The sequence below is a fragment of the Mobula birostris genome, unplaced genomic scaffold (genome assembly GCF_030028105.1).
Source record: "Mobula birostris isolate sMobBir1 unplaced genomic scaffold, sMobBir1.hap1 scaffold_1803, whole genome shotgun sequence".
Taxonomy (NCBI): domain Eukaryota; kingdom Metazoa; phylum Chordata; class Chondrichthyes; order Myliobatiformes; family Myliobatidae; genus Mobula; species Mobula birostris.
The window spans coordinates 1-27,161 of record NW_027274849.1 but is presented as its reverse complement, the minus strand read 5'-3'; the positions used below and the strand labels follow the sequence as shown (position 1 = coordinate 27,161).

General features: G+C 50.5%; 1 protein-coding gene across 1 annotated transcript; it reads left to right on the top strand.

The window, feature by feature from the left end:
• Window positions 1–402: 402 nt before the first annotated feature.
• On the top strand, window positions 403–26,992 carry LOC140192590 (uncharacterized; the record flags this gene model as incomplete). The annotated part of the gene is made up of 6 exons (XM_072250149.1): window positions 403–490; window positions 5,350–5,521; window positions 6,015–6,134; window positions 10,307–10,426; window positions 23,301–23,372; window positions 26,742–26,992. Coding segments are annotated over exons 2-6 (633 nt in total), but the record flags the coding sequence as incomplete, so codon positions are not given.
• Between the last annotated feature and the right edge of the window lie 169 nt (window positions 26,993–27,161).

The following is a 27,161-nucleotide window of genomic DNA, read 5'->3' as shown; positions in this document are numbered from 1 at the left end:
GCAGATCAGGGAATCTGGCGAATCTCCGTCACCCCTCCCTCCCTTGCGAGCTACCCCGTCTCCGGTACCCACTCCCTCACTTCGCCGTCTCCATCATCCTCTAACGGTCCACCCATTCTCCGTGACACGCTCCATCCTGAAAAGCCCTGACAATCCCCGTCGCTCCCCCGTCCCCACACGGCTCCCTCTGTGTTCACAGGCAATTGTGGTGACTATGTGGGAGAAATTACGCGTAGTGCTACACTCCCCCCCCCCCCCGCCCTTCTAACGGATATCAGTTACCAGGTTCTGAGCCTCTCCACAGCTCGACATGCACAAACCGGTTGTGTGGTTTCACCACCAGTGGCTGCAGTCTCATCACCCTTTCACTGGCCTCCTGTCCCCTCCCCTTCCTTCCTCTTCCCTCAGCGCACCATCCGGTCACATACACGCCATCTCCGAGAGACACACACAATTCGGGACTACTAGAAGGCCAACGTTCTGGGTATTGGTGAGTTGGGAGACTGGGGCAGGGAGGGAGCTTCGCGCAGTTTCTGACTCCAGTAGAGTGTGCTGCCATGGTGCGGGGGTTAATTCGCTTGTCTGACTCGAGGTGCGGTGGGTCGGTGTAGAATGAGTTTCTGTCCGAGTCTGTCCCCGAGACTGTGAGATGGGGGCGGTGTGAAGGGAGATTCACTCTGTGTTTCACCCCCAGAGTGTATGTTGGGACGGTGTGGAGGGAGATTCGCGCTGTGTCTGACCCCGGGAGTGTGTGATGGGACGGTGTGGAAGGTGATTCACTCCGAGTCTGACCCCGGGAATGTGTGATGGGACGGTGTGGAGGGAGCGTCACTCAGTATATTATTCCAGGAGAGTGTGATGGGATTGCATGGAGATAGCCTCGTTCTGTCTCTATGTTGAGTCATAGAGATAAGTCGGAGAATTTCGGCCTTTATGCAGACTCCAGTCAGAGATAGGGTGCAAAAATGGTAACTCACACGTTCTGCTCAAAAGGCTGCAATCTGAACACCCTTTCTGTGGCCTCCACTCTCCTCCCCTTCCTTCCGCTTCTCTCAGCTCACCATTCCTTCTCTATGATTCTTAACTGTGTGAGTGCGCAGCCGGAGCTCCTGGTCTACATAGTTACCAATGAAATCGATATGTATAGGGAGGTGGTCCTGCAAAGTGAGGTCACGGATTTAGCAATTAAATTAAATATATTGAATTTAAAGCTGTTAAATATAGCTATTGAATTTAATTTAATTAAATGACAGGACCACTACCAGTCCCAGTGAGGCCAGACAAAGGAAAGTCATGCAGCTTAACACGTGGTTCAAGAGTTGGTGTAAGTGGGAGGGCTTCAGAACTTGGAATCATGAAAAAACTATTGAAAATCATTGAAAGTTTACAGCAAAGAAACAGGCCTTTTGGCCCCTCTTGCCTGTGCCGAAACATTCTTCTGCATAGTCCCACTGACCTGCACCTGGACCATATCCCTCCATAAACCTCTCAGCCATGTACCTGTCCAAGTGTTTCTTAAATATTAGAAGTGCGACCGCATTTACCACTTTATCTGGCAGTTCATTTCACACTCCCGCCACTCTCTGTCTGTAGAACCGTCTCCATAATGTTCCCTTTAAACGTTTGTCCCTTCACCCTTAACCCTTGACATCTGGTTTCTCTCTCCCCTAGGTTCAGTGGAAAAAGCCTGCTTGCATTCACTCTATCTATACCCATCATAATTTTATACAGCTCTGTCAAATCTCCCTTCATTCTTCTACGCTCCAGGGAATAAAGTCCGAACCTATTCAACCTTTCTCTGTAACTCTTTTTTCTCTTGTCAACATCCTTGTAAACCATATTTGCACTCTTACTAATATTCTTCCTGTAAATAGGTGACCAAAACTGCACACAATACGTCAAAATCGGCCTCAGCAATATCTTATACAACCTCACTATAACATTCCAACTCTTATACTCAATACTTTGATTTATAAAAACCAATGTACCAAAAACACACCTTACGACCTTATCTAACTGTGACGCCACTTTTAGGGAATTTTGTCTCTGTATTCCCAGACCCCTATGTTATACTGCACTCCTCAGTGCCCTACCACTTACCTTGTATGTTCTACCTTGGTTTGTCCTTCCAAAGTGCCATACCTCACACTTGTCTGTATTAAACGCCATCCGCCGTTTGAAGCCCATTTTTTCCAACTGGTCCAAATCCCTCTGCAAGCTTTGAAAACCTTCCTCACTGTCCACTACTCCTCCAGTCTTTGTATCATCAGCAAATTCGTTGATCCAATTTAGCAATTATCATCCAGATCATTGATACAGATGACAAATAACAATGGACCCAGCACTGATCCCTGTGGCACACCACTACTCACAGGCCTCCATACTGAGAAACAATCCTCTACTACCACTATCTGGCTCTTTCATTGACCCAATGTCGAATCCAATTTACCACCTCTCCCTGTATAACAAGCGACTGAATATTCCCAACTAATCTCCCATGCGGGACCTTGTCAAAGGCCTTACTGTTGTCCATATAGACAACATTCACTGCCTTCCCTACACCCACTTTCCTGGTAACCTCCTCGAAAAGCTCTAACAGATTTGTTAAACACGACCTACCACGTACTAAGCCATGTTGACTCTCCATAATAAGTCCCTGTCTATACAAATACTTGTAGATCCTATCTCTTAGTACTCCTTCCAATAATTTACCTTCTAGCTATGTCAAATTTACTGGTCTGTTATTTCCCGAATTACTTTTTTTTTGCCTTTTTTGAACAAGGGAACGACATGAGCTATTTTCCAATCCTCTGGCACTTCACCCGTGGATAGAGACATTTTGAATATACCTGCCAGGTCCCCTACAACTGCAACAAAGTCTCCTTCGAGGCTATACCCTGTCAGGTCCTATGGATTTATCCACTCTAATTTGTCTCAAGATAGCAAGCAGCTCCTGATCTTCATTTTGTATAGATTCCATGACCTCACTACTTGTTTGCCTTATTTCTATTGACTCTCTATCAATTTCCTTCATAAACACAGACGCAGAAACCTATTTAAGGTCTCCCCCACTTATTCAGTTTCCATACATAGCCGATCACTCTGATCTTCAAGAGGACCAATTGTATCCCTCCCTATCCTTCTGCTCTTCATATACCTGTAGAAGCTCTTTGGATTAATCCTCCACCTTGACTGCCAAAGCAACCAAATGTCTTCGCTTAGACCTCCTGATTTCTTTCTGAAGTTTTTGTTGCACTTTTTCTGTTCATCAAGCACGCTGTTTGCTCCCTGTTTCCTCTGAATGTTGTACATCTCTCCAATCTTCCGGCACCTCACCCGTAGACACCGACATTTTAAATATTTCTGCCAGGGCCGCTGCAATGTCAACACTAGTCTCCTTCAAGGTCTGGGGGAATACCCTGTCAGGTCCTGGGGATTTATCTACTCTGATTTACCTCCTCCTCTTCAATCTGTATAGGTTCCATGACCTCACTACTTGTTTCCCTTATTTCCATTGACTCCATGCCAGTTTCCTTAGTAAATACAGATGCAAAAAAAAAAAAAAAACCATTTAAGGTCTCCCCCATTTCTTTTGGTTTCATACATAGCCGACCACTCTGATCTTTAAGAGGACAAATTTTATCCCTTACGGTCCTCTTCCTCTTAATATACCTGTAGAAGCTCTTTGGACTAACCTTCACCTTGACTGCCAAAACAACCTCATGTCTTCTTGTAGCCCTCCTGATTTCTTTCTTAAGTTTTTTTTGCACTTTTTTAAACTCCTCAAGCATCTTATTTGCTCCCTGTTTCCTCTGCAGGTTGCACATCTCTCTCTTCTTCCTTATCAGACTTCCAGTATCCCTCGGCAGCCAGGCTTCCTTACTCTTTCTCACTTTGCCTTTAATCCTGACAGGAACCCATAAACTCTGCACTCTCAAAACTTCTCCTTTCAAGGCTTCTCACTTACCAATCACATCCTTGCCAGAGAACAACCGGTCCCAATCCACGCTGCTTAGATCCTTCCTCATTTCTTCACATTTGTTTTTTTTTTTTTTTTCCAGTTTAGAACCTCAATCCAAAGTCCAGATCTATCTTTATCCATGATCAAGCTGAAACTAAAGATGCTACGATCACTGGAACCAAAGTGTTCCCCTAAATACACTTCCGTCACCTGTCCTAACTCGTTTCCTATTAGGAGATCTAATATTGCGTCCTCTCTAGTTGGTACCTCTACATATTGGTTTAGAGAACTTTCCTGAACACATTTTACAAACTCTAACCCGTCTAGACCTTTAGCCGTATGGGAGTCAAATCAATATGTGGAACATTAAAATCCCCTACTATCACAGCTTTCTGTTTCCTGCAGTTGTCTGCTATCTCTCTGCAGATTTTCTCCTCCAATTCTCGCTGACTATTGGGTGGTCTATAATGTAACCCCATTAATGTGACCAGACCTTTCCTGTTTATCGCCTCCACCCATATGGCCTCGGTAGACAATCCCTCTAATCTGACATGCCCGAGCAGTGCTGTAAATTTTTCATCTTCCCCTTGTGTCATTGTTTCTTTGTCAAGGAAGGTGGGTTCTGTACAGAAGAGATGGAACTCTTACAGCTAAACTGGAGGGCTGCTCATGTCTGAGTGGGAAGATTTGTCAGTATTTTGGGGAGGGTTTGGAGGGCTTTGGGGAGAGTTGTTAAACTTGAGTTACAGGGGGAGGGATTCAGAGTTCTAGTGCAGATAGCAGAGTCGGTGTGGAGACAGATGTTGTAAAGTCATCAGACGAAGGCAGTAATCAAAAGGTTAAGCAGGATGGACTGGTGCCCCTGCACTGGGTACATTTCAATGCAGAAAGATTTAAAGAATGGCAGGTGAGCTCAGGGCACGAATCAATACATTGAATTGTGATAATGTGGCTATTATTGAGACTTGATTGCAAGTGAAGAAAGCTGGACGGCATAATATTTCGGGGTTCCGTATTTTTATCGTCAGAAAGTGGAAGGATTTAAAGGAGGAAGAGCGACATTACTAGCAAGAGAAAATGTCACGGCAGCTCACAGTCAGTATAGATAAGAGAACTCGTCGAAGTGAGGCATTATTAGTGAAAATGAGGAATAACAAGAATATGACTATGTTCATGGGGCTACATTACAGTCCGCTGGATTAGGAGGAGCCAGATCCCTCTCTCCAGCGACCTGCGACCTCCAACTATCTCTCTCCAACACTTTCTCCCCACTCTCACTGCTCATCCTCCAGGCGCTCATATCCCTCTTGAACTCCGTTTCGCACAGCATCAATCCCACTCCATCCGCAACAACCCCCCTCACCTCCCTTGCCTTCTCTCTTTCTCAGCTGCACATCTGCTGTTTGATGGTGTCGGTCTGACTTCTCTGTCTCCCCGACAACGGTTGCCTCCCTTTCCTGAGCTCAGAGACGCTGAGAATCCTCGACAGGATGGACGAGAGCGAGACTTACATGAACTTCGCAAAAACGAACTCAGGCATCCTGAGAAAGGCATCCCGAGGTGAGTGGTGCACAAAAAACGGTGGCGCGGGGGTGGGGGGCGGAGTGGAGGGTGGCACTCTCTGTGTGTGACCACGAGACTGTGTGCTGGGACAATATGGAGGGAGATTCAGTCTGTGTCTGACCCTGGCAGTTGTGATGGGACGGTGTGGAAGGAGCTTCAATATGTGTCTGACACCCGAAGACTGTTTTGGATTATTGACTCCGCGCTGGTCTCCTTGAATGTGTGATGGGGCGGTGTGGAGGGAGCTTCACTCTGTTCCTGACCCCGCACCTATGCGATGGACAGTGTGGTGGGAGCTTCACTGGGTGTCGGACTACGGATTGGGTGATGCAGCACTGTACAGGGAGTTGCACTCTGTGCCTGGCCCCAGGTGTGTGTGATCGGACGGTGTGGAGGGAGCTCATCTCTCCCCACTCTATCTTCAATCTGCAACTCTCTATCCTCCATTCTCGACCGCTAACTTTCCCCGTTCTGTACTTCTTTCTCCCAGATATTCTGAGCTCCACCTATTCAGAGCTGAAAACTGGGAAAGAAGAACCCCTCAGCAATAAGGAACAAGATCCCGCCGTTGCCTCGGGGCGCGGCGAATTGCCAATCACTGCACAAACAGGTAAGAGTTCGCGGTAATTCGTCATGCTGGGGGGGGTCTCGAGTCATCTGCCCAAGTGCCCCGGTTTCTAATGTATCCGCCTCGACTAATTCTCTGTCAACATGTTGCATAGACTGACCATCATCTGGGTGCAAAAGATTGTCACTCGCTCCCCAATTAATTCTCTTTACCCTCGTAAATCGCCCTCTACACTCTTTCCAGCTCAGCGGCATCTTTCCTACTGCAGGGCGAAAAAAAACTGTAAACCGAACCCCAAGTGCACCGAACACCGACGGCTTGTACATCTGGGACGTGACCTCCCGATTCTCGTACTCTGTACCCTGGCTGATGACGATCAGTGTGTCAAACGCCCTCTTCACCGCCCTGCCTACCTGTGACACCTCTTTCTTGGACCGTGTTCCTGTACCGTGTGTCTCTCTGTTGTACAACAGTCCTCATGATTCCTCCCGTTCACTGTGCAAATCATGTCCTTTTGTTTGTCCTCCTGAAACACGATAGCTCGCACTTATCGGATCTAAATTTCATTTCCTCCTGCTCGGCGCACTTTCCCAGATAATCGGAATCCCACTGAAACAGAGAACTGTCCTCATCGTTTAGTAGGCTACTAATGTTAGTTGCATATCAAAGCATACGAACCGCGTCTTGTATAATCTGTTTCAAATGGTCGATAGAGTTGACAATGATCAATTGTCCCACCACCGAACCCTTGCTGAACATAACGGGTGACGGGCTCTCTGTCTGAGAAACGAACTTCAACGCCAAACCTCTGTTCGTCAGGCTGAGCCAATTGTATATCCAGTCAGCCATTCCTCCCAGCGTACTTTCTAAACCAGGCAAAGTCCTGGTAATTCTCCTCTGTACCCTTTCCAATGCTTCCACATCCTTCCTATAGTGAGGTGATCAGAACTGAACACAGTACTCCAAGTGTGGCCTAACCAGAGTTTTATAGAGCTGCATCATTACATGGCGACTCTTAAACTCTATCCCTCGACTTATGAAAGCTAACACCCCATAAGCTTTCTTAACTACCCTATCCACCTGTCAGGCAACGTTCAGGGATCTGTGGACATGTACCCCCAGATCGCTCTGCTCCTCCACACTACCAAGTATCCTGCATTTTACTTTGTACTCTGCCTTGGAGTTTGTCCTTCCAAAGTGTACCACCTCACACTTCTCCGGGTTGAACTCCATCTGCCACTTCTCAGCCCACTTCTGCATCCTATCAATGTCTCTCTGCAATCTTTGACAATCCTCTACATTATCTACAACACCACCAACCTTTGTGTCGTCTGCAAACTTGTCAACCCACCCTTCTACCCCATATCTAGGTCGTTAATAAAAATCACGTAAATTGGAGGTTCCAGTACGTCATGCAGGAGGAGTCACGAGTCATCTGCTCACGTGCCCCCGTTTCTAATGCATTCGCCTCGACCAATTCTCTGTCAGCACGTTGCACAGACTGACCATCATCTGGGTGTCAAAAGGTTGTCACTCGCTCCCCAATTAATTTTCTTTCCGCTGTCACCTTAATCTTCTGCGCTCTGATCCTTCAGTCTCCATCTCTGGAGAAAATGACTCTGCGCATTCACCTAGTCTGTGCTCCTCGAGGCTCGATATATCCCTGATGTGTCACCCCTGCGCTCCATGGAATAAAGTGGCAACCAGCACAACCTCTCTCCATAACTCAGTCCCTGGAGTAACTGCAGCAGCCTCGCAAATCACCCTCTGCACTCTTTCCAACTCAGCAGCATCTTTCCTACAGCAGGGCGAAAAATAAACTGAACACCGAACTCTAATTGCACCGAACACCGACGTCTTGTATAACTGGGACCTGACCTCCGACTCCCGTACTCTGTGTCCTGACTGATGAAGCCCGGCGTCTCAAACGCCCTCTTCACCGCCCTGTCCACCTGTGACTCCACTTTCTAGGACTGTGTTCCTGTTCCGTGTGTCTCTCTGTTGTACAACACTCCTCATGATTCCTCCCGTTCACTGTGCAAATCATGTCCTTTTGTTTGTCTTCCCGAAACACGTTACCTCGCACTTATCCGATCTAAATTTCATTTGCTCCTGCTCGGCGCACTTTCCCAGATAATCGGAATCCCACTCTCAGAGAAAACTGTCTTCATCGTTTAGCACGCTGCTAACGTTAGTGTCATCTGAAAACTTACCAACAGCGTAGTGTGAGATCTGTTTCAAATGGTCGATAGCGTTGACAATGATCAATTGTCCCACCACCGAGCCCTTGGTGAACATGGCGGGTGACGGGCTCTCTTTCTGAGAAACGAACTTCAACGCCAAACCTCTGTTCGTCAGGCCGAGCCAATTGTATATCCAGTCAGCCATTCCTCCCAGCGTCGCCCATCATTCTCCAGAGCAGTATGTCATCGAGCCCTAATCTGTCTTCCCTGGTCAGATCAACCCGGGAACTCACCCTGGGTCTCATACCATCTCGAATCTCTCTCTGTCATCTATCTTCCACCCTTCCTATCTTCCCCTCTCCCTCCCTCTCTCACTCCTCCGTTCCTTCTCCGTCTCTCCGTCCCTCCATCTCTTCCACCTTCCACAGCGATCTACTAGCTGGAACCTTGTGAATGGAATTGTTAATGTCAGCGCACATTATGCCTACCAATCTGCACAAATCAGTCAGTCAAATCTCCCTGGGCACCACACCATTATACAGAGTGGCCTACACATTTGAAAAATATTTTTTTTTTAAAAAAATGCCACATTGAGTTTCCTATAAATCACATCTGTTACAATGCTGTCATGAACCGTCCTGGTTCCTCAATCCGAATATAGAAACTGCTCCCCACGTGACAGCAAGAAACTGCGGAACGCTGTGGACACAGCTGAGCAGATCTCGGAAAGCAGCCGCCCTTCCAGGGACTCTGTCCACACTTCCTTGTGTCTCGATAAAGCAGCCAGCATAATCAAAAAAAAAAAAAAACACTCTCGGACATTCCTTCTTCTGCACCCTCCCCATGAGAAAGACGATACGAAAGCATGTCTCACTGGAACATGGAACATCGAAATCTACAGCACATTACAGATCCTTCGGCCCGCGATGCTGTGCCGACCTTGCAATCTACTCTAGAAAATGCCCAGAATTTCCCTCTCGCCTAGCCCCCTATATCTCTATCTGAGAGTCTCTTCAAAGGCCGTATTGGATCAGGTCCCAACACCACCGCCAGCTGTACATTCTGCGCACCCACCAGGTTATGTGTGAAAAACCTACCCATCACAATCCCTCTGTACCTATTTCCAAACACCTTAAAACGATGTCTTGTCGTGTGAGCTATTTTCGTCCTGGGAAAAAGCCTCTGGCTATCCACATGATCAAGTCCTCACTTCATCTAATGTACCGTTATCAGGTCACCTCTGATCCTCGTCGCTCCAAGCGGAAAGGTTCAAATTCATGCAACGTACTTTCATAATTAAGGCAACATCCTTGTAAATCCCCTCCTGGTTATCCACATCCTTGCTGTAGTGAGGGGACCAGAAATGAACACAAGTGGGCTCTGACCAAGGTCTCATATAGCTGAAACTACTCTCAGGGAAAGCTTCTACCCCATTGCTTTCTCACTAATGAACGATCCCCTATTACGGTATTAGGGAGTATTGACCTCATAAATTCGGTGCTCGTGGCCCTTGTACTTTATTGTTTGCCTACTCTGCACTTTCTCTGTAACTGTGACATTTCATTCTGCATTATGCTCTTGATTTGCCTTGTTCTACACCAGTGAAGTGATCTGTACTTCTGGATGCATCTGGAACCTCTCCTGTTTGTGATGAATCTAAGTAATCTGCAAGAAATAGTCGATCGGTCGGTTAGTAACTCTGCAGATGATACAAAGACTGGGGTGTTATGGATCGTGTAGAAAACCTTAAAATAATCCAGCGGGATATGGATCAGTTACAGATATGGGTTGGAGAAACGGCAGATGGCATTTAACCCGGCCAAAAGTGAAATGTTGCACCTTATAGGTCAAATGCAAAGAGATCTCACACTCTTAATTGTTCGGGCCTGTGCTACACATACCTCTCACATCTAACTCTCTGTTCCCCTCTCTCTGCTCCATTTCTCTGTCCTCACTCCCCTCATTCTCTACCCGTCTCTACTCCTTCTATTTCTCTATTTCTCTCTCACATTCTCTCGCTTTCTCTCCCAGAAGGTATGAACTCCACCTACTCAGTGCTGAACCTTCGGAAAGACGAACCTCTCATCCATGAGTATGAAGATCCTCCCATTGCCTCAGGACCCGCTGAACTGTCAGTGACTGCACAAGCAGGTCAGAGTTCATTGTACTGACGTCATTACGTAGGGGTATGTGCTATACGCACAAGTGTTCAAGTTCTAATGCATCTGCAACGACCAATTCCTGTGGCAGCTCGTTCCATAGACGGACCACCGTCTGTGTAAAAAAAAAAATGTTCTCAAACATGTCCCCAGTAACATTTCTTTCTACTCTCACCTTAGACCTGTGTGCTCCGGTTCTCGTTTCTCCAAGCTTACAGAAAATTAGTCCGCGCATTCACATTGTCTGTGCCCGGCATGGTTTTACACAAATCTGTAAGGTCACCCCTGCTCTACAAGTTTGAAATCCTAACCAGCCTGACTTATCTCCATATCGCAGTCCCTCGAGTCCCGGCAAAAGCCCCGTGAACTCCTTCTGCACTCTCTCCAGCTCAGTACCGTCTACCTGTAGCCCTGTGTTCCTCTGGTCTACAACACTCCGCAGGGTCCCTGCCCACCTTCACTTTCTGGGAACTGTGTTCCTCTCCCGGGGATCCTCTGTTCTATAGCATGCCTCAGGGTCCATCCCGTTCACCGTGATAATCCGACTCTGGGTTGTCTTATTGAAGTACCATAGCTCGGACTTATCCGACGTAAGTTGCTTTTGGTAGTTTCCCAACTAATCGAGATCCCACTGTAAGAGATAACTGTCTTCACTGCTTAAAAAGATCACTGTTCCCGCCACCGACCCCCTTTTCCCCCGATGAACACCGCTAGTATCGGGCTTCCAGCCTGAGACACGACCTTCAACCCTAAAGCTTTGTTCCTACAGCAAAGCTAACTGTATATCCAGTAATTCCAGTGTGGCGTCGCTCACCATCTTCAAAAGCGGTGTACCTTCTCGGACCTTGTTAATAGCCTGGTTCCAGTCTATGTACGGTACAACTATTACACGTGGCTGGCTTGTCCCCCCCCCCCCCCCCGGTCAAATCAGCCAATCAACTCTCGCTGGGTCTCTGGCCATCTGGCATCTTCCTCCCACTTCTATCTTCCACGCTTCCTACCATCCCCTCTTCTTCTCTCTGTCTCCGTTCCTTCTCCGTCTCTCCCTACCACCCACTCCTCTATCTTCCAGAGCAATCTACCATCTCAGATCTTGGAGATGTACTTTTTAAAGTCAGCATACATTTTATCTGCCAGTCAGGACAAAATAATCAGGCAAATCTCCCTGTGTCCCACACCATTACACAGCGTAGCCTACCAAGTGGAACAATTTAAAGCCTTATTGAGTTCCCTACTGATTACTTCTATCCCCTGTTCTCACGACCCGACCTAGTTCCTCACTCAAAATATAGAAACTGCTCCGCCCGTGACCGCAGGAAGCTGCAGATGCTGTGGACGCAACTCTGAAACCAGCCTCCCCTCTATGAACGCTGCCTACACTTTGCTTTTCGAAAAAGCAGCCAGCATAATCGAAGTTTGCCCTAAATCACCTGAATTTTCTCTGTTCTTCACCCACCGCATGGGAAGGAAGGTCGAAAGCATGTCTGACTGGAATTTAAACCATCGAAATCTACAGCACATTACAGGCTTTTCGGCCCACAGTATTGTGCTATCCATGTAACCTACCTTAAAAAGTGCCAAGATATTCCCCAGCACATAACCCACATTTTCTTTTTCCTGATCTCCATGTACCTATCTAAGAGGCTCTTTATAGACCCTTATTTTATCGGCTTCCACCACCGCCGCTGGCAGTGCATTCCACGCACCCACAATCTCGGTGTGAAAAACTTAGCCCTGACATCCCCTCGGTACACCTTAAACAATGACCCCTCGTGTGGCCCTGGGAATTAACATCTCGCAGTCCATGAGATCAACGCCTCTCATCATCTTATACATCTCTATGAGGTCACCTCTCACCTTCCGTCGCTACACGGATAAAAAACAAATTCACTCAAACTATTCTCAGAAGGTAAGCCTGTCCAGGCTACATCCTTGTAAATCTCCTCTGCACTCTCTCTATAGTATCCTCATCTTTTCTGTAGTGAAGTGACTGGAAGTGAACACGGTACTCCAAGTGTGGTCTGACCATTATCGCTAAAAATAGTCTAAGCGAGTGCTCCTACCTCACTGTTACCAGACGATTTAACAATCTATTTTTACGTTATTAAATAATCTTCATCTCATAATCAAGGTTTTCTGGCCCTAGCACTTTATTGTGAACCTGCACTGCACATTCTCTGTGACTGTGACACTTTATTGTAACTAGTGGTGTCCCACAAGGATCTGTTCTGGGACCTCCACTTTTCGTGATTTTTATTAATGACCTGGATGTGGGGATAGAAGTGTGGGTTGGCAAGTTTGCAGACGACACAAAGGTTGGTGGTGTTGTAGATAGTGCAGAGAATTGGCAAAGATTGCAGAGAGACATTGATAGGATGCAGAAGTGGGCTGGGAAGTGGCAGATGGAGTTCAACCCGGAGAAGTGTGAGGTGATACACTTTGGAAGGACAAACTCCAAGGCAGAGTACAAAGTAAATGGCACGATACTTGGTAGTGTTGAGGAGTAGAGGGATCTCGGGGTACATGTCCACAGATCCCTGAAAGTTGCTTCACAGGTGGATAGGGTATTTAAGAAAGCTTATGGGGTTGTTAGCTTTCATAAGTCGGGGATGGAGTTTAAGAGTCGCGATGTAATGATGCAGCTGTATAAAACTCTGGTTAGGCCACACTTGGAGTACTGGGTCCAGTTCTGGTCACCTCACTATAGGAAGAATGTGGAAGCATTGGAAAGAGTACAGAGGAGATTTACCAGGATGCTACCTGGTTTAGAAAGTATGCATTATGATCAGAGATTAAGGGAGCTAGAGCTTTACTCTTTGGAGAGAAGGAGGATGAGAGGAGACATGATAGAGGTGTACAAGATAATAAGAGGAATAGATAGAGTGGATAGCCAGCGCCTCTTCCCCAGGGCACCACTGCTCAATACAAGAGGACATGGCTTTAAGGTAAGGGGTGCAAAGTTCAAGGGGGATATTAGAGGAAGGTTTTTTACTCAGAGAGTGGTTGGTGCGTGGAATGCACTGCCTGAGTCAGTGGTGGAGGCAGAAACACTAGTGAAGTTTAAGAGACTACTAGACAGGTATATGGAGGAAACTAAGGTAGGGGCTAATATGGGAGGAAGGGTTTGAGGGTCGGCACAACATTGTGGGCCGAAAGGCCTGTACTGTGCTGTACTATTCTATGTTCTATGTTTGTTCTGTATTCTGTGATTGATTTTCCTTGTTCCACTCTGGCGTAGTGATCTGTCTCTCTGGATGTAACTGGGAGCTCTACTGTCTGTGATGTATAGAAATGATGCAGATGAAAATATCGATGGGTGGGTGGTAACTCTGTAGATGATACGAAGATGATGTGTGTCGTACATCGTGTAGAAGAACTGCGAAGATTTGGTGGGATATGTCTCAGCTTTAGATAGTTGTTGGAGACATGGCAGATGGAGTTTAATCAGGACAAAAGTGAAATGCTGCACCTAGGTCGGTTAGATGCAAGGAAATAACATACTATTAAATCCAAGACCCTCAAAAGTTTTGATTCGCAAAATAACTCTCTCTCGCTCCTTTTGTCCTTCTACCTCCCTCACCCACTTTTATCCTTCCCTCACTCTACCCTCTCTCCCTCATGCTCTACCCCTCTCACATTTCTCTCTCTACCTTCACTCAGCTCGCTCCCTCCATTCCCTCCGCTACTCGCTTTCCCATTCTCTCCCTTTTCTCTCAGCGCAATTCTACTCCATTTTAGCGCATCACACCAGTCGCTCAACCTCTCTACTCTCACCCTCTCCATCTATCCCTTCCACCCTCTCACTCCTACTCGGACTCCCTGTATTTCCCCATCAATCCGCCTCTTTCGTATGGAGAGAGTGTCTAACCACTGATGTATTTGAGCTGACTGTATGGAGGGTGCTTCAATCTGTTTCTGACACCGAAATTGTGTCCTGAGACAGTGTGGATGGAAATTTACTCTGTGTCTGACCCCGGGAGTATGCGATGGGACGGTGTAGAGGGAGATTCACTCTGTGTCTGACCCCGGTGGTGTGTAATTGGACGGTGTAGAGGGAGATTCACACTGTGTTTGACCCCTGAAGTGTGTGATGGGACGGTGTCGAGTGAGCTTTACTCTGTCTTTGACCCCGGGAGTGTGTGATGGGACAGTGTGGAGGGAGATTCACTCTGCGTCTGACCCCAGGAGGGTGTGATGTGACGGTGTGTAGCGCGTTTCACTCGGTGTCTGACCCCGAGAATGTGGGATAGATGGTTTGGAGGGAGCTCCACTCTGTAACTCACCCCGGTAATGTGTGATGGGACAGCTGTGGAGGGAAATTCACTCTGTGTCTGACCCCGGGAATGTGTGATGGGACGGTGCGGAGGTAGCTTCACTCTGTGTCTGACCTCGTATGTGTATGATAGGACGGTGCAGAGGGAGGTTCATTCTGTATTTTAACCCGGAAGTGTGTGGAGGGTCACTGCGGATGAAGATACACTCTGTGCCTGACCCCGCGAGTGTTTGATGCGACGCTGTGGAGGGAGATTCCCTCTGTGTCTGATCCCGGGTGTGTGATGGGACGGTGTGCAGCGAGTTTCACAAGGTGACTGACCCCGGGAGTGTGTGATGGGACGGTGTGGAGGGAGATTCACACTGTGTCTCACCCTGGGAATGTGTGATGAGACGGTGCGCAGGTAGCTTCACTCTGTGTCTGACCCAGGGCGTGTGTGATGGGACGGTGCGGAGGGAGATTCTCTCTGTATCTGACACCGGATGTGCATGATAGGACGGTGCAGAGGGAGCTTCATTCTGTGTCTTAACCCGGAAGTGTGTGGAGAGTCAGTGTGGAGGGAGACTCACTCTGTGTCTGACCCCGGGAGTGTTTGATCGGACGGTGTGGAGGGAGATACTCTCTGTGTCTGATCCCGGGAGTGTGTGATTGGACGGTGCGACGAGTTTCACGCGGTGACTGACCCCGTGAGTGCGTGATGGGACGGTGTGAAGGGAGATTTGCACAGTGTTTGACATAGGGAAAGGTTGATGCGAGGTTGTTGGGCGACATTCACTTTGCTTCTGACCACTTACGTTTCTGGTGGTAGGGTGTGGAGTGAGATTTACTCTGTGTTTTTCCTAGGTATGTGGGATGGGACAATGTGGCGGGAGCTTCACTCTGTGTTCGATCCCGGAAGTGTGGGATAGGACAGTGTGGAGAGAAATTCTGTCTGTTTCTGACCCCAGGAATCTGTGATCGGAGGGTGTGGAGAGAGTGCCTGACCACTGATGTATTTGAGGTGACTGTATGGAGGGTGCTTCAATCTGTTTCTGACACCGAGATTGTGTCCTGAGACAGTGTAGATGGAAATTTACTCTGTGTCTGACCACGGGAGTGTGCGATGGGACGGTGTAGAGGGAGATTCACTCTGCGTCTGACCCCGGTGGTGTGTGATTGGACGGTGTGGAGGGAGATTCACTCTGTGTCTGACCCCGTGAGTGTGTGATGGGACGGTGTGGAGGGAGATTCACTCTGTGTTTGACCCCGGGAGGGTGTGATGTGATGGTGTTGAGCGCGTTTCACTCGGTGTCTGACCCCGAGAGTGTGGGATGGATGGTTTGGAGGGAGCTCCACTCTGTAACTCACCCCGGTAATGTGTGATGGGACAGTGTGGAGGGAGATTCACTCTGTGTCTGACCCCGGGAATGTGTGGAGGGTCACTGCGGATGAAGATTCACTCTGTGCCTGACCCCGGGAGTGTTTGATGCGACGCTGTGGAGGGAGATTCTCTCTGTGTCTGATCCCGGGTGTGTTATGGGACGGTGTGGAGGGAGATTCACACCGTGTCTCACGCTGGGAATTTGTGATGGGACGGTGTGGAGTGAGCTTTACTCTGTGTCTGATTTTTTTTTTTTTTTATTAATATTTAAACAAAATTCTTTATTACAAATGTCGGTGCTATGCAATATTTACAAACCCAGTGAATAACACATTTACTACACTACAAACAGACAATACATGTTAAACCAGTATATTGCCATCCTCATCAATGATGTCATTTACACCCCGCGGAGCCCAACGGTCCCGGAACATCTCGACGGTCGCCGTGGACTGCGCGTATTCCTTTTCAATGTTCACCCGGGCTCGAACATACCCCCTAAACATAGCCAGGCAGTCCGCCCGGGGAGAACCTCCTGCCACCCTTTTCCAGGAGCCACGGATGGCAATTTTCGCCAGCCCCAGGAGCAAGTTGACAAGGACATCCTCATCCCTCTGTGCCCCCCTCCTTACTGGATGACCATATATGAATAGGGTGGGACTGAAATGCAACCAGAAGGCGAGAAGCAGCCCACGCAAATACGCGAAAAGGGGCTGCAGCCTCACACACTCCACGTACATATGGTACACGGTCTCCTCCAGCCCGCAGAAGTGACACGCGGCTGGGAGATCCGTGTACAAACTAAAGAACTTATTGCAGGGCACCGCTTTATGCAGCACCCTCCAGCCGAGATCCCCAAGGTGCATGGGAAGGACTCCCTTGTAGAGGGACTTCCACTGGGGACCCCCCTCACCTCCAGGTGGAAAGACCGACCGCCATGGCGTGTCGGGACGGTGGACAAATGCTAGGAAGTGGAGGGTGTGGAGCAGCAGCCCATAAAGGTACCTCCTGCCTGCATCCCTGAATGGGATTGTGGGTGTTGATGAAAGACGGCTCAAGTTGTGTGGATTCGTCTCTCGGGCAAGGCTGCGGGGCCTGGGCCCGACGAGCAGCTCAGCCCGAGTCGTTCCACACACCTGAGCCGCACTGACATCCGTTGAGACAGGGCAAGGGTCGGCCAGGACCCCGCCCTCTGCCAGAGGAGGGGATTCCCGGCCTGAGGCAACCATGTTCCAGACTCTCAGTAGGTCCTGATAGAAGCCGGGCAGCCTCTGCAAAGCAGCACGGCTGACGCCCGCCGGTGGTAGCTGCATATCTTCGGCAAGACAGCAGCCCCTCCGGAGGAAGAATGTCGCCAACACGTGCCACCTGGGAGGGTGCTCGGCGTACAGGAATTTCTGCAGCGTCCTGAGGCGGAGAGCCGCCAGCCGTGTGCGTACACACACCAGCGACTGTCCGCCCTCTCCTTCTGGGAGACTCAGAACCGCTGCAGAGACCCAGTGCTTCCTGTTTCCCCAGAAGAAGTCCACTAGCTTCCTCTGCATTCTTGCGACAAAAGGGGCAGGGGGGGCCAAGGTGACCATCCGGTACCACAACATGGAGGCCACCAGCTGGTTTATGACCACCACCCTGCCTCGATAGGAAAGCACCCTGAGAAGGCCTGACCAGCGCCCTAGCCGGGCCATGACCTTTGTCTCCAGGTCCTGCCAGTTCGCCAGCCAGGTCTCCCCAGAAGGACTCAGGTAGACTCCCAGATAGAGAAGACGTCTGGTGCTCCACTCAAAAGCTCTCATCTCCTCCGGCAGGGAGTCCACCTGCCACTGGCCTACTAAGAGTCCGGAACATTTCGCCCAGTTGATCTTGGCAGAGGATGCCGCCGAGAAAACATCTTGGCACTCGCGCATCCTCCGCAGGTCACAGGGGTCTGTCATCATGAGGAGTACGTCATCGGCGTAGGCCGAGAGGACGACCCCCATGTCCGGTTCGCGCAGAACCAGACCTGTCAGCTTTCGCCGAAGAAGGCTGAGGAATGGCTCGACACAGATCGCATACAGTTGACCGGACATGGGGCACCCTTGACGCACTCCTCTTCGGAAGTGGATAGGTCCTGTCAATGATCCATTAATCTTAACTAGGCACTCTGCGGCAGAGTACAGGAGCCGAACTCGGGCCACAAAGTGTGGTCCGAGCCCAAAAGCCTGCAGGGTGCCCACCAGGAAACTGTGGTCCACCCGGTCAAAAGCCTTCTCCTGGTCAAGAGAAAGAAACGCTGCCGGGGTCCCAGTCTCCTGGAGTAGGTGGATCAAGTCCCGTACTAAGTGGACATTGTCCTGGATGGAGCGGCCCTGGACTGTGTAAGATTGGTCAGGATGGACCACCTGTCCAATTACCGAACCCAGACGGTTGGCCATTGCCCGGGCGAAGATCTTGTAGTCCACGCACAAGAGGGAGACCGGCCGCCAGTTCTTTAGCAGGCGGAGGTCTCCCTTCTTGGGCAGTAGGACCACAACAGCTCTCCGCCATGAGAGGGGCATTTCTCCGGTGGCTAGGCTCTCCCCTAGGACAAGGCTGTAATCATCCCCCAGGACATCCCAAAAATCCTGATAAAACTCAACACTCAGTCCATCCAAACCAGGGGACTTGCCCCTACGGAGTTGCCGAAGGGCAGTGGACAGCTCCTCCCGAGTCAGGGGGGCATCCAGACGCACTGCGTCCTCTGGGCTGACCTTCGGCAAATCCTCCCAGACCTCATTACACGCCTCCGCATTTGACGGATCAGGCGAGAATAAGGACCGATAGAATGAACGGACCTCGTTGTTAATTCCATCAGGGTCCGTGATGGAGGAGCCATCGGCAGCCAGCAGCTCCACTAGCTGCTTTTGAACTCCCCGCCACCTTTCCAACGAGTAGAAGAAGGGTGAGCCACGGTCCAAATCCTGCAACATCCCACCATAGCCGTAGGGAGCAGAACTCTCTCCGCCTCTCCTTCCAGGAGACCCAGAAAGCTCGGAACGAATCCCGGAATCGGCTGTCCTCCAGCAGCCGGTTGTTAAAATGCCAATACCCGGATCCCACCCGAGGGTGTAGTGGAATAAATTCCATCCACACAAGGTGATGATCCGAGCACGACACCGGCCGCATGGAGGACGCCGACACGCGGGAGACGTAGGCCCGAGAGATGTAAATGCGGTCTATCCTGGAACCTCCTTCTCTAGACCTTCTCGAGAAGGCGCTAGAGTTGGGGTGAAGATTCCGCCAGCTGTCCACCAATTCAAAGGAGCCGACTAGCTCCTTTAACTTTTTTGCCGATGCTGGGTCGCGTTGGAGGCCCGAACGGTCCTCCGCCTCGAGGGTACAATTGAAATCTCCCCCGAGGATGACGCAATCCTCAGGATCGATGGAGCTCAGCAGGGTGGACAGCTGGCAGAATAGGCGCGTCTGCATCACACCGCGCCTGGGAGCATACACATTGATAAAATGCAATGGTACGCCATCCAGGCGCACAACCAGGTGGAGCAGACGGCCGGGCACAACGTCCTGGACTCTTTCAATTACTGGCTGGAAGGTCGGGGCCAACAGGATCGCCACCCCGCTGGAAATGGAGCTGAGGTGGCTCATGTAGACCCCGCCCCACCACTCCAGGAGCCAAGCAGACTCGTCCCCAGCGATGGTATGGGTTTCCTGCAGGAAACTCACCGTATACCGCCCATCCCTGAGGGCTGAGAGATTGCTATGCCTGCGAAGAGGACCCCTGCTGCCGTTTACATTGAGACTAGCTATGGTAAGCTTCATGGCGGGAGCACACTAGGTCTCAGCAGCTGTGCCCATTTCGGTGAGAGCGGAGGCGCCCTCCACCACACTGTCCGGAAAGAAGCAAGGTTACTTTTTGCCTTCCGGGCTCGAGCGGTACCAGCGACACCCTGTGACCCACCATCCCCCGTAGGAGCGAGGCTGCTTCTCCCTCTAATGTCCCTTACTAGGTCATCTAGGAAAGATTTTAGTTGCCGTCTGTCGTTCCCCGCCACCGCATTCCTCTTTCCCTTTCCCTTTCGTCCGAGGATGACTCGCAGGGACCTCACCAGCCTCGGCATGCTGGGTCAGCGTAGCGAGGCTAGTTGAGGCCGGTGCTTGGCACCCTCAGAGGTGAGAATAAAATGCTTAATTTCCTCTACAGGTATCAATGGGGACTTCTCAGGAGGGGTGAGGATGTCCATTATTTCACTATCGAAAGAGTCCCCCTCCAACCCGTCACTGCAGACAGAATCCCCATCGGCCTCCCCGCAGGTTCCAAAAGATGGCTGCGCTTGTGACCCATACCGCGCAGCGGGCACCTCGCTCTTACCTGCCCGCTCCACCGTCGCATCAGCCTCATCCACATTTGCGACAGTGGAGGGACAATCCCCAGGGACTCCCTGCAAGTCATTAATTGCTGGGGTCGACGTGCACAGAAAAACGCCCTCCCCAGGGGGCAGGCATAGAGGGGAACCCGGCACCTTTGGTCCAAGGGATTCACAAGCAGCCTGGTGCTGAGAATGAGAGAGCTTTGTCTCGTCTCCTCTTACATTATTCGGTACACTGGCCTCCAGAGAGGCGCTGACTTGTAGGTCCTGGGTGGAGGCCTCCAGGGCTGCCTCATTTGTGCAAACAGGGCTATCACAAGCTTTTTGCACAACCACACCATCTACCCCAGGACTGGTGGCTACATCTGGGGACTCAGGTTTAGAACCAACCCCTACCCGGATTCCCACCCCTTCCTGGGACTCCTCCGCATCTACATCCCCTGCCCTCTTGCGGGAACGTTCCCTTCTCCTCTTCACACCGGAGGAGCACACAGGTGCAGGCTTCACCGATGGGGCGGCGCTCTCTGTTTCCATCGCCCCGTCTGCTTGCGCACCTCCCCGAGCCCCACGCTCCACTTCAGGCGAAATGGGCGTGAGCTCTGCAGCCTCAAAGGCCCGCTTCTTACTGTGTTTGGATTTTCCCTTTGCCTTCTTACTCCGCACAGACTCCACCCCGTCCCCCACCTGAACCACAGGGAGAGGAGCAGGGACCGACCCAACCGTAGGAGTAGGGGTAGGGGCAGGGGCAGGGTGAGGGGCTGGGGCAGGATCACGGGCGGGGGCAGGGTCAGATGCAGGCTCAGACGCACGCGCAGGAGTAGGATCAGGGGCAGAGGTAGCTGGGGCACTGGTGCCCGAAATGGGCTCTCTCGGGTTCCGGGCGGCAGGACAGTCCCTCCGAAAGTGCCCCACCCCCCTGCACGCATGGCACCGCGGGCGCTCGGAGCTCCAGTACACCTGATAATCCACTCCCTCGTGCCGGACAGTAAACCGGCCCTCAACATCGTCCTCCCTTTCCAGCTGCATGAATACCTGACGCCGGAAAGAGTTTACGGTGCGGAGGGTGCGTCTCTTAAATTTGTGTCGGATGGCAGTGATCTCCGACCTTACTTGCCCTAAACGAGCCAGTGGAGGTATCAAGTCCTCATTTGGAATGAAAGGTTTAACATGTCCAAGCACGATACGTTGCGTGGGGGCCGTCACCAGCTCCATGGGTAAAAAGATGTTGTCTACCGTGACTCCCCTGCTTAGGGCCCGGTGCACTAGCTCTTCATTCGCCAGATAAAACACCGCCTTTCCGAACTCCTTCTCGGTGGCCAGAATACCACCTTTCCCAACAAGGTCCTCCATTGCCTCCGTACACTTTTCTAGTGTCATTCCAGGGCGCAAAATACATTGCACCCCACGTTCCACCTTCACCGACCGAAAAAGGGCGTTGTCCGAGGCCGGGGAGGCAGCCGCCCTTGCGTAACTCCCCGAAGGCCCGCGACTCCCTGGAGACCGGTCCGGCATGCTGGCGCTCTTTCCAGTCCGAGAATCCTACAGCGGTGCCGGTTAGAAGTCCTGGAACGAGTCGGATAACTGGCCGGGAAAGTTTGCAGTCGACAGTTCTTCGCTGGCTCGACGCCAGGAAAGGCTCCGTCGGACTTGCAGAGACCCAGGCCGGGAGAGGCCGAAACGTCCTTCCAGATGCTCCGGCACCGACACCGGAAGAAAATCAGGAAAACAATGGAGGAGGAACGTTGCCCCGCTGTCAATGGGGGGAAACGACGGCGTTTGCCTCCGGTTTTGGAGCGAACCGGCTTCCTGGCGAGTTGCCAGCGGCCGCAGCTGGGAGCTACGCAGTTAGCAGCCGCCGACAAACCCAGCCCAAACCGGCAGTAAAACTGCACACCGAGTTTCCACACTAGCGCCGTCACTCACTCGGTTGTCCAAGAGACTTTTAGAGCCACCTCCAAAGTATTCCACGAACTTTATCCAGTAGTTTTGCCTCGATTTCTCCCAGCTCAGTCAGCACAGCTCCTCTCTGTGTCTGACCCCGGGAGTGTGTGATGGGACGGTGTGGAGGGAGATTCACTCTGTGTCTGACCCCGGGAGTGTGTGACGGGACGGTGTGGAGGGAGATTCACTCTGTGTCTGACCCCGGGAGTGTGTGACGGGACGGTGTGGAGGGAGATTCACTCTGTGTCTGACCCCGGGCGTGTGTGACGGGACGGTGTGGAGGGAGCTTCACTCTGTGTCTGACCCCGGGCGTGTGTGACGGGACGGTGTGGAGGGAGATTCACTCTGTGTCTGACCCCGGGAGTGTGTGACGGGACGGTGTGGAGGGAGATTCACTCTGTGTCTGACCCCGGGAGTGTGTGATGGGACGGTGTGGAGGGAGATTCACTCTGTGTGTCTGACCCCGGGAGTGTCTGATGGGACGGCGTGGAGGGAGATTCACTCTGTGTCTGACCCCGGGAGTGTGTGACGGGACGGTGTGGAGGGAGATTCACTCTGTGTCTGACCCCGGGCGTGTGTGACGGGACGGTGTGGAGGGAGCTTCACTCTGTGTCTGACCCCGGGCGTGTGTGACGGGACGGTGTGGAGGGAGATTCACTCTGTGTCTGACCCCGGGAGTGTGTGACGGGACGGTGTGGAGGGAGATTCACTCTGTGTCTGACCCCGGGAGTGTGTGATGGGACGGTGTGGAGGGAGATTCACTCTGTGTGTCTGACCCCGGGAGTGTCTGATGGGACGGCGTGGAGGGAGATTCACTCTGTGTCTGACCCCGGGAGTGTGTGACGGGACGGTGTGGAGGGAGCATCACTCTGTGTCTGACCCCGGGAGTGTATGATGGGATGGTGTGGAGGGAGCTTCACTCTGTGTCTGACCCCATTTGTTCTGTCCACAGATGAACCTGACGTATCGTACGTGGAAATTAATTTCCAGAGACTCTCGGAACCCCGGCCCCAGGCAGCTGGTGGTCAGTTTCATCTTTGTTTGTTTGACTCTGTTTCGATGATGTGTCTGTCAGAAACATGGAAACGTAGAAATATGGAAAACTTCCAGCACAATCCAGGCCCATCGGCCCACAATGCTATGCTGAATCTCCCACGTCAACAACCCTCTTATTATTACTCCTTTCCAGAATCTGTCTCTCTATCTGCTCCCTGAGGTTCCTGTTACTATTGGGTGGTCTATAAAAAACACCCAGTAAAGTTATTGACCCCTTCCTGTTTCTAACTTGCACCCACAGAGACTCAGTAGACAATCCCTCCATGTCTTCCTCCTTTTCTGCAGCCGTGACACTATCTCTGATCAACAGTGCCAGTCCCCACCTCTTTTACCTCCCTCCCTGTCCTTTCTGAAACATCTAAAGCCTGGCACTTGACGTAATTATTCCTGCCCCTGAGCCATCCAGGTCTCTGTAAATGGCCACAACATCATAGATTCAAGTGCTGATCCAGGCTCTAAACTCACCCGTTTTGTTCATAATCCTCCTTGCATTAAAATAGACAGATCTCAAACCACCGGTCTGAGCACATCCCTTCTCTATCACCTGCCTATCCTCCCTCTCAACTGTCTCCAAGCTTTCTCTATTTGTGAGCCAACCACCCCTTCCAACGTTTCTTCAGTTCAGTTCTGACCCCCCAGCAATTAAAAACATAGAAACATAGAAAATAGGTGCAGGAGTAGGATATTCGACCCTTCGAGTCTGCACCACCATTTATTATGATCCAACTCAGAACCCTGCCCCAGCCTTCCCTCCATACCCCCTGATCCCCGTAGCCACAAGGGCCATATCTAACTCCCTCTTAAATATAGCCAATGAACTGGCCTCAACTGTTTCCTGTGGCAGAGAATTCCACAGATTCACCACTCTCTGTGTGAAGAAGTTTTTCCTAATCTCGTCCCTAAAAGGCTTCCCCTTTATCCTCAAACTGTGACCCCTCGTTCTGGACTTCCCCAACATCGGGAACAATCTTTCTGCATCTAGCCTGTCCAATCCCTTTAGGATTTTACACGTTTCAATAAGATCCCCCCTCAATCTTCTAAATTCCAACGAGTACAAGCCCAGTTCATCCAGTCTTTCTTCATATGAAAGTCCTGCCATCCCAGGAATCAATCTGGTGAACCTTCTTTGTACTCCCTCTATAGCAAGGATGTCTTTCCTCAGATTAGGGGACCAAAACTGCACACAATACTCCTGGTGTGGTCTCACCAAGGCCTTGTATAACTGCAGTAGTACCTCCCTGCTCCTGTACTCGAATCCTCTCGCTATAAATGCCAGCATACCATTCGCCTTTTTCACCGCCTGCTGTACCTGCATGCCCACTTTCAATGACTGGTGTAAAATGACACCCAGGTCTCGTTGCACCTCCCCTTTTCCTAATCGGCCACCATTCAGATAATAATCTGTTTTCCTATTTTTGCCGCCAACATGGAAAACTTCACATTTATCCACATTAAATTGCATTTGCCATGAATTTGCCCACTCACCCAACCTATCCAAGTCACCCTGCATCCTCTTAGCATCCTCCTCACAGCTAACACTGCCGCCCAGCTTCGTGTCATCCGCAAACTTGGAGGTGCTGCATTTAATTCCCTCATCCAAGTCATTAATTATATTGTAAACAACTGGGGTCCCAGCACTGAGCCTTGCGGTACCCCACTAGTCACTGCTTGCCATTCTGAAAAGGTCCCGTTTATTCCCACTCTTTGCTTCCTGTCTGCTAACCAATTCTCTATCCACATCAATACCTTACCCCCAATACCGTGTGCTTTATGTTTGCACACTAATCTCCTGTGTGGGACCTTGTCAAAAGCCTTTTGAAAATCCAAATATACCACATCCACTGGTTCTCCCCTATCCACTCTACTAGTTACATCCTCAAAAAATTCTGTGAGATTCATCAGACGAGATTTTCCTTTCACAAATCCATGCTGACTTTGTCCGATGATTTCACCACTTTCCAAATGTGCTGTTATCACATCTTTGATAACTGACTCCAGCAGTTTCCCTACCACCGACGTTAGGCTAACCGGTCTATAATTCCCTGGTTTCTCTCTCCCTCCTTTTTTTAAAAAGTGGGGTTACATTAGCCACCCTCCAATCCTCAGGAACTAGTCCAGATTCAAACTCTCCCCAATAGCTTTAGCAAACCTCCCCGCCAGGATATCGGTCCCCCTCAGATTCCAGTGCAACCCGTCCTTTTTGTACCGGTCACACCTGCCCCAGAAGAGTTCCCAATGAACCAGAAATCTGAATCCCTGCCCCCTGGTCCAATCTCTCAGTCACACATTTATCCTCCACCTCATTATATTCCTGTACTCACTGTCGCATGGCACAGGCAGTAATCTCACAACGACACAAAGGTTGGTGGTGTTATAGATAGTGTAGAGGATTGTCCAAGATTGCAGAGAGACATTGACAGGATGCAGAAGTGGGCTGAGAAGTGGCAGATGGAGTTCAACCCGGAGAAGTGTGAGGTGGTACACTTTGGAAGGACAAACTCCAAGGCAGCGTACAAAGTAAATGGCAGGATACTTGGTAGTGTGGAGGAGCAGAGGGATCTTGGGGTACATGTCCACGGATCCCTGAAAGTTGCCTCACAGGTGGATAGGATAGTTAAGAAAGCTTATGGGGTGTTAGCTTTCATAAGTCGAGGGATAGAATTTAAGAGTTGCGATGTAATGATGCAGCTCTATAAAACGCAGGTCAGGCCACACTTGGAGTACTGTGCCCAGTTCTGGTTGTCTCCCAGGTGCCAGGGTCCGGGGATGGATGGATAGGAAGGATGTGGAAGCATTGGAAAGGGTACAGAGGAGATTTACCAGGATGCTGCCTGGTTTAGAGAGTATGCATTATGGTCAGAGATTAAGGGAGCTAGGCCTTTACTCTTTGGAGAGAAGGAGGATGAGAGGAGACATGATAGAGGTGTACAAGATAATAAGAGGAATAGATAGAGTGGATAGCCAGCGCCTCTTCCCCAGGACACCACTGCTCAATACAAGAGGACATGGCTTTAAGGTAAGGGGTGGGAAGTTGAAGGGGGATATTAGAGGAAGGTTTCTTACTCAGAGTGGTTGGTGCGTGGAATGCACTGCCTGAGTCAGTGGTGGAGGCAGATACACTAGTAAAGTTTAAGAGACTACTAGACAGGTATATGGAGGAATTAAAGGTGGGGGGTTATGTGGGAGGCAGGGTTTGAGGGTCGGCACAGCATTGTGGGCCGAAGGGCCTGTACTCTGCTGTACAATTTTATGTTCTATGTTCTATGTATCCCGAGATTACTACCTTTGTGGTCCTGCTTCTCAACTTCCTTCCTCACTCCCTGCCGTCTGTTTTCAGGACCTCCTCCCTTTTCCTACCCGTGTCGTTGGTACCAATATGTGCCACGACCTCTGGCTGTTCTCCTTCCCACTTCAGGATATCCTGGATGCTATCGGAAACGTCCCCGGACCCTGGCACCTGGGAGGCAAACGGCCAGCCGCGTTTCTTTCCCGAGTCCGCAGAATCTGCTGTCTGACCCCCTCCCCCAACGATTGAGACCCCTGTCACTGCTGCCTTCTTCCTTCCGAGCCGCTGTTTCTGACCCCTGGGTAAGCCATCTCCGCCCACAGTATTCGAACGGGAGTAGTGATTGTTCAGGGGGACAGCCACAGGGGTGCTCTATGGCCCTGATTAACCCTGACGGACCCACATAATTATAACATATAGTTACAGCAGTGCAAAGCAATACCGTAATTTGATGAAGAGCAGACCATGGGC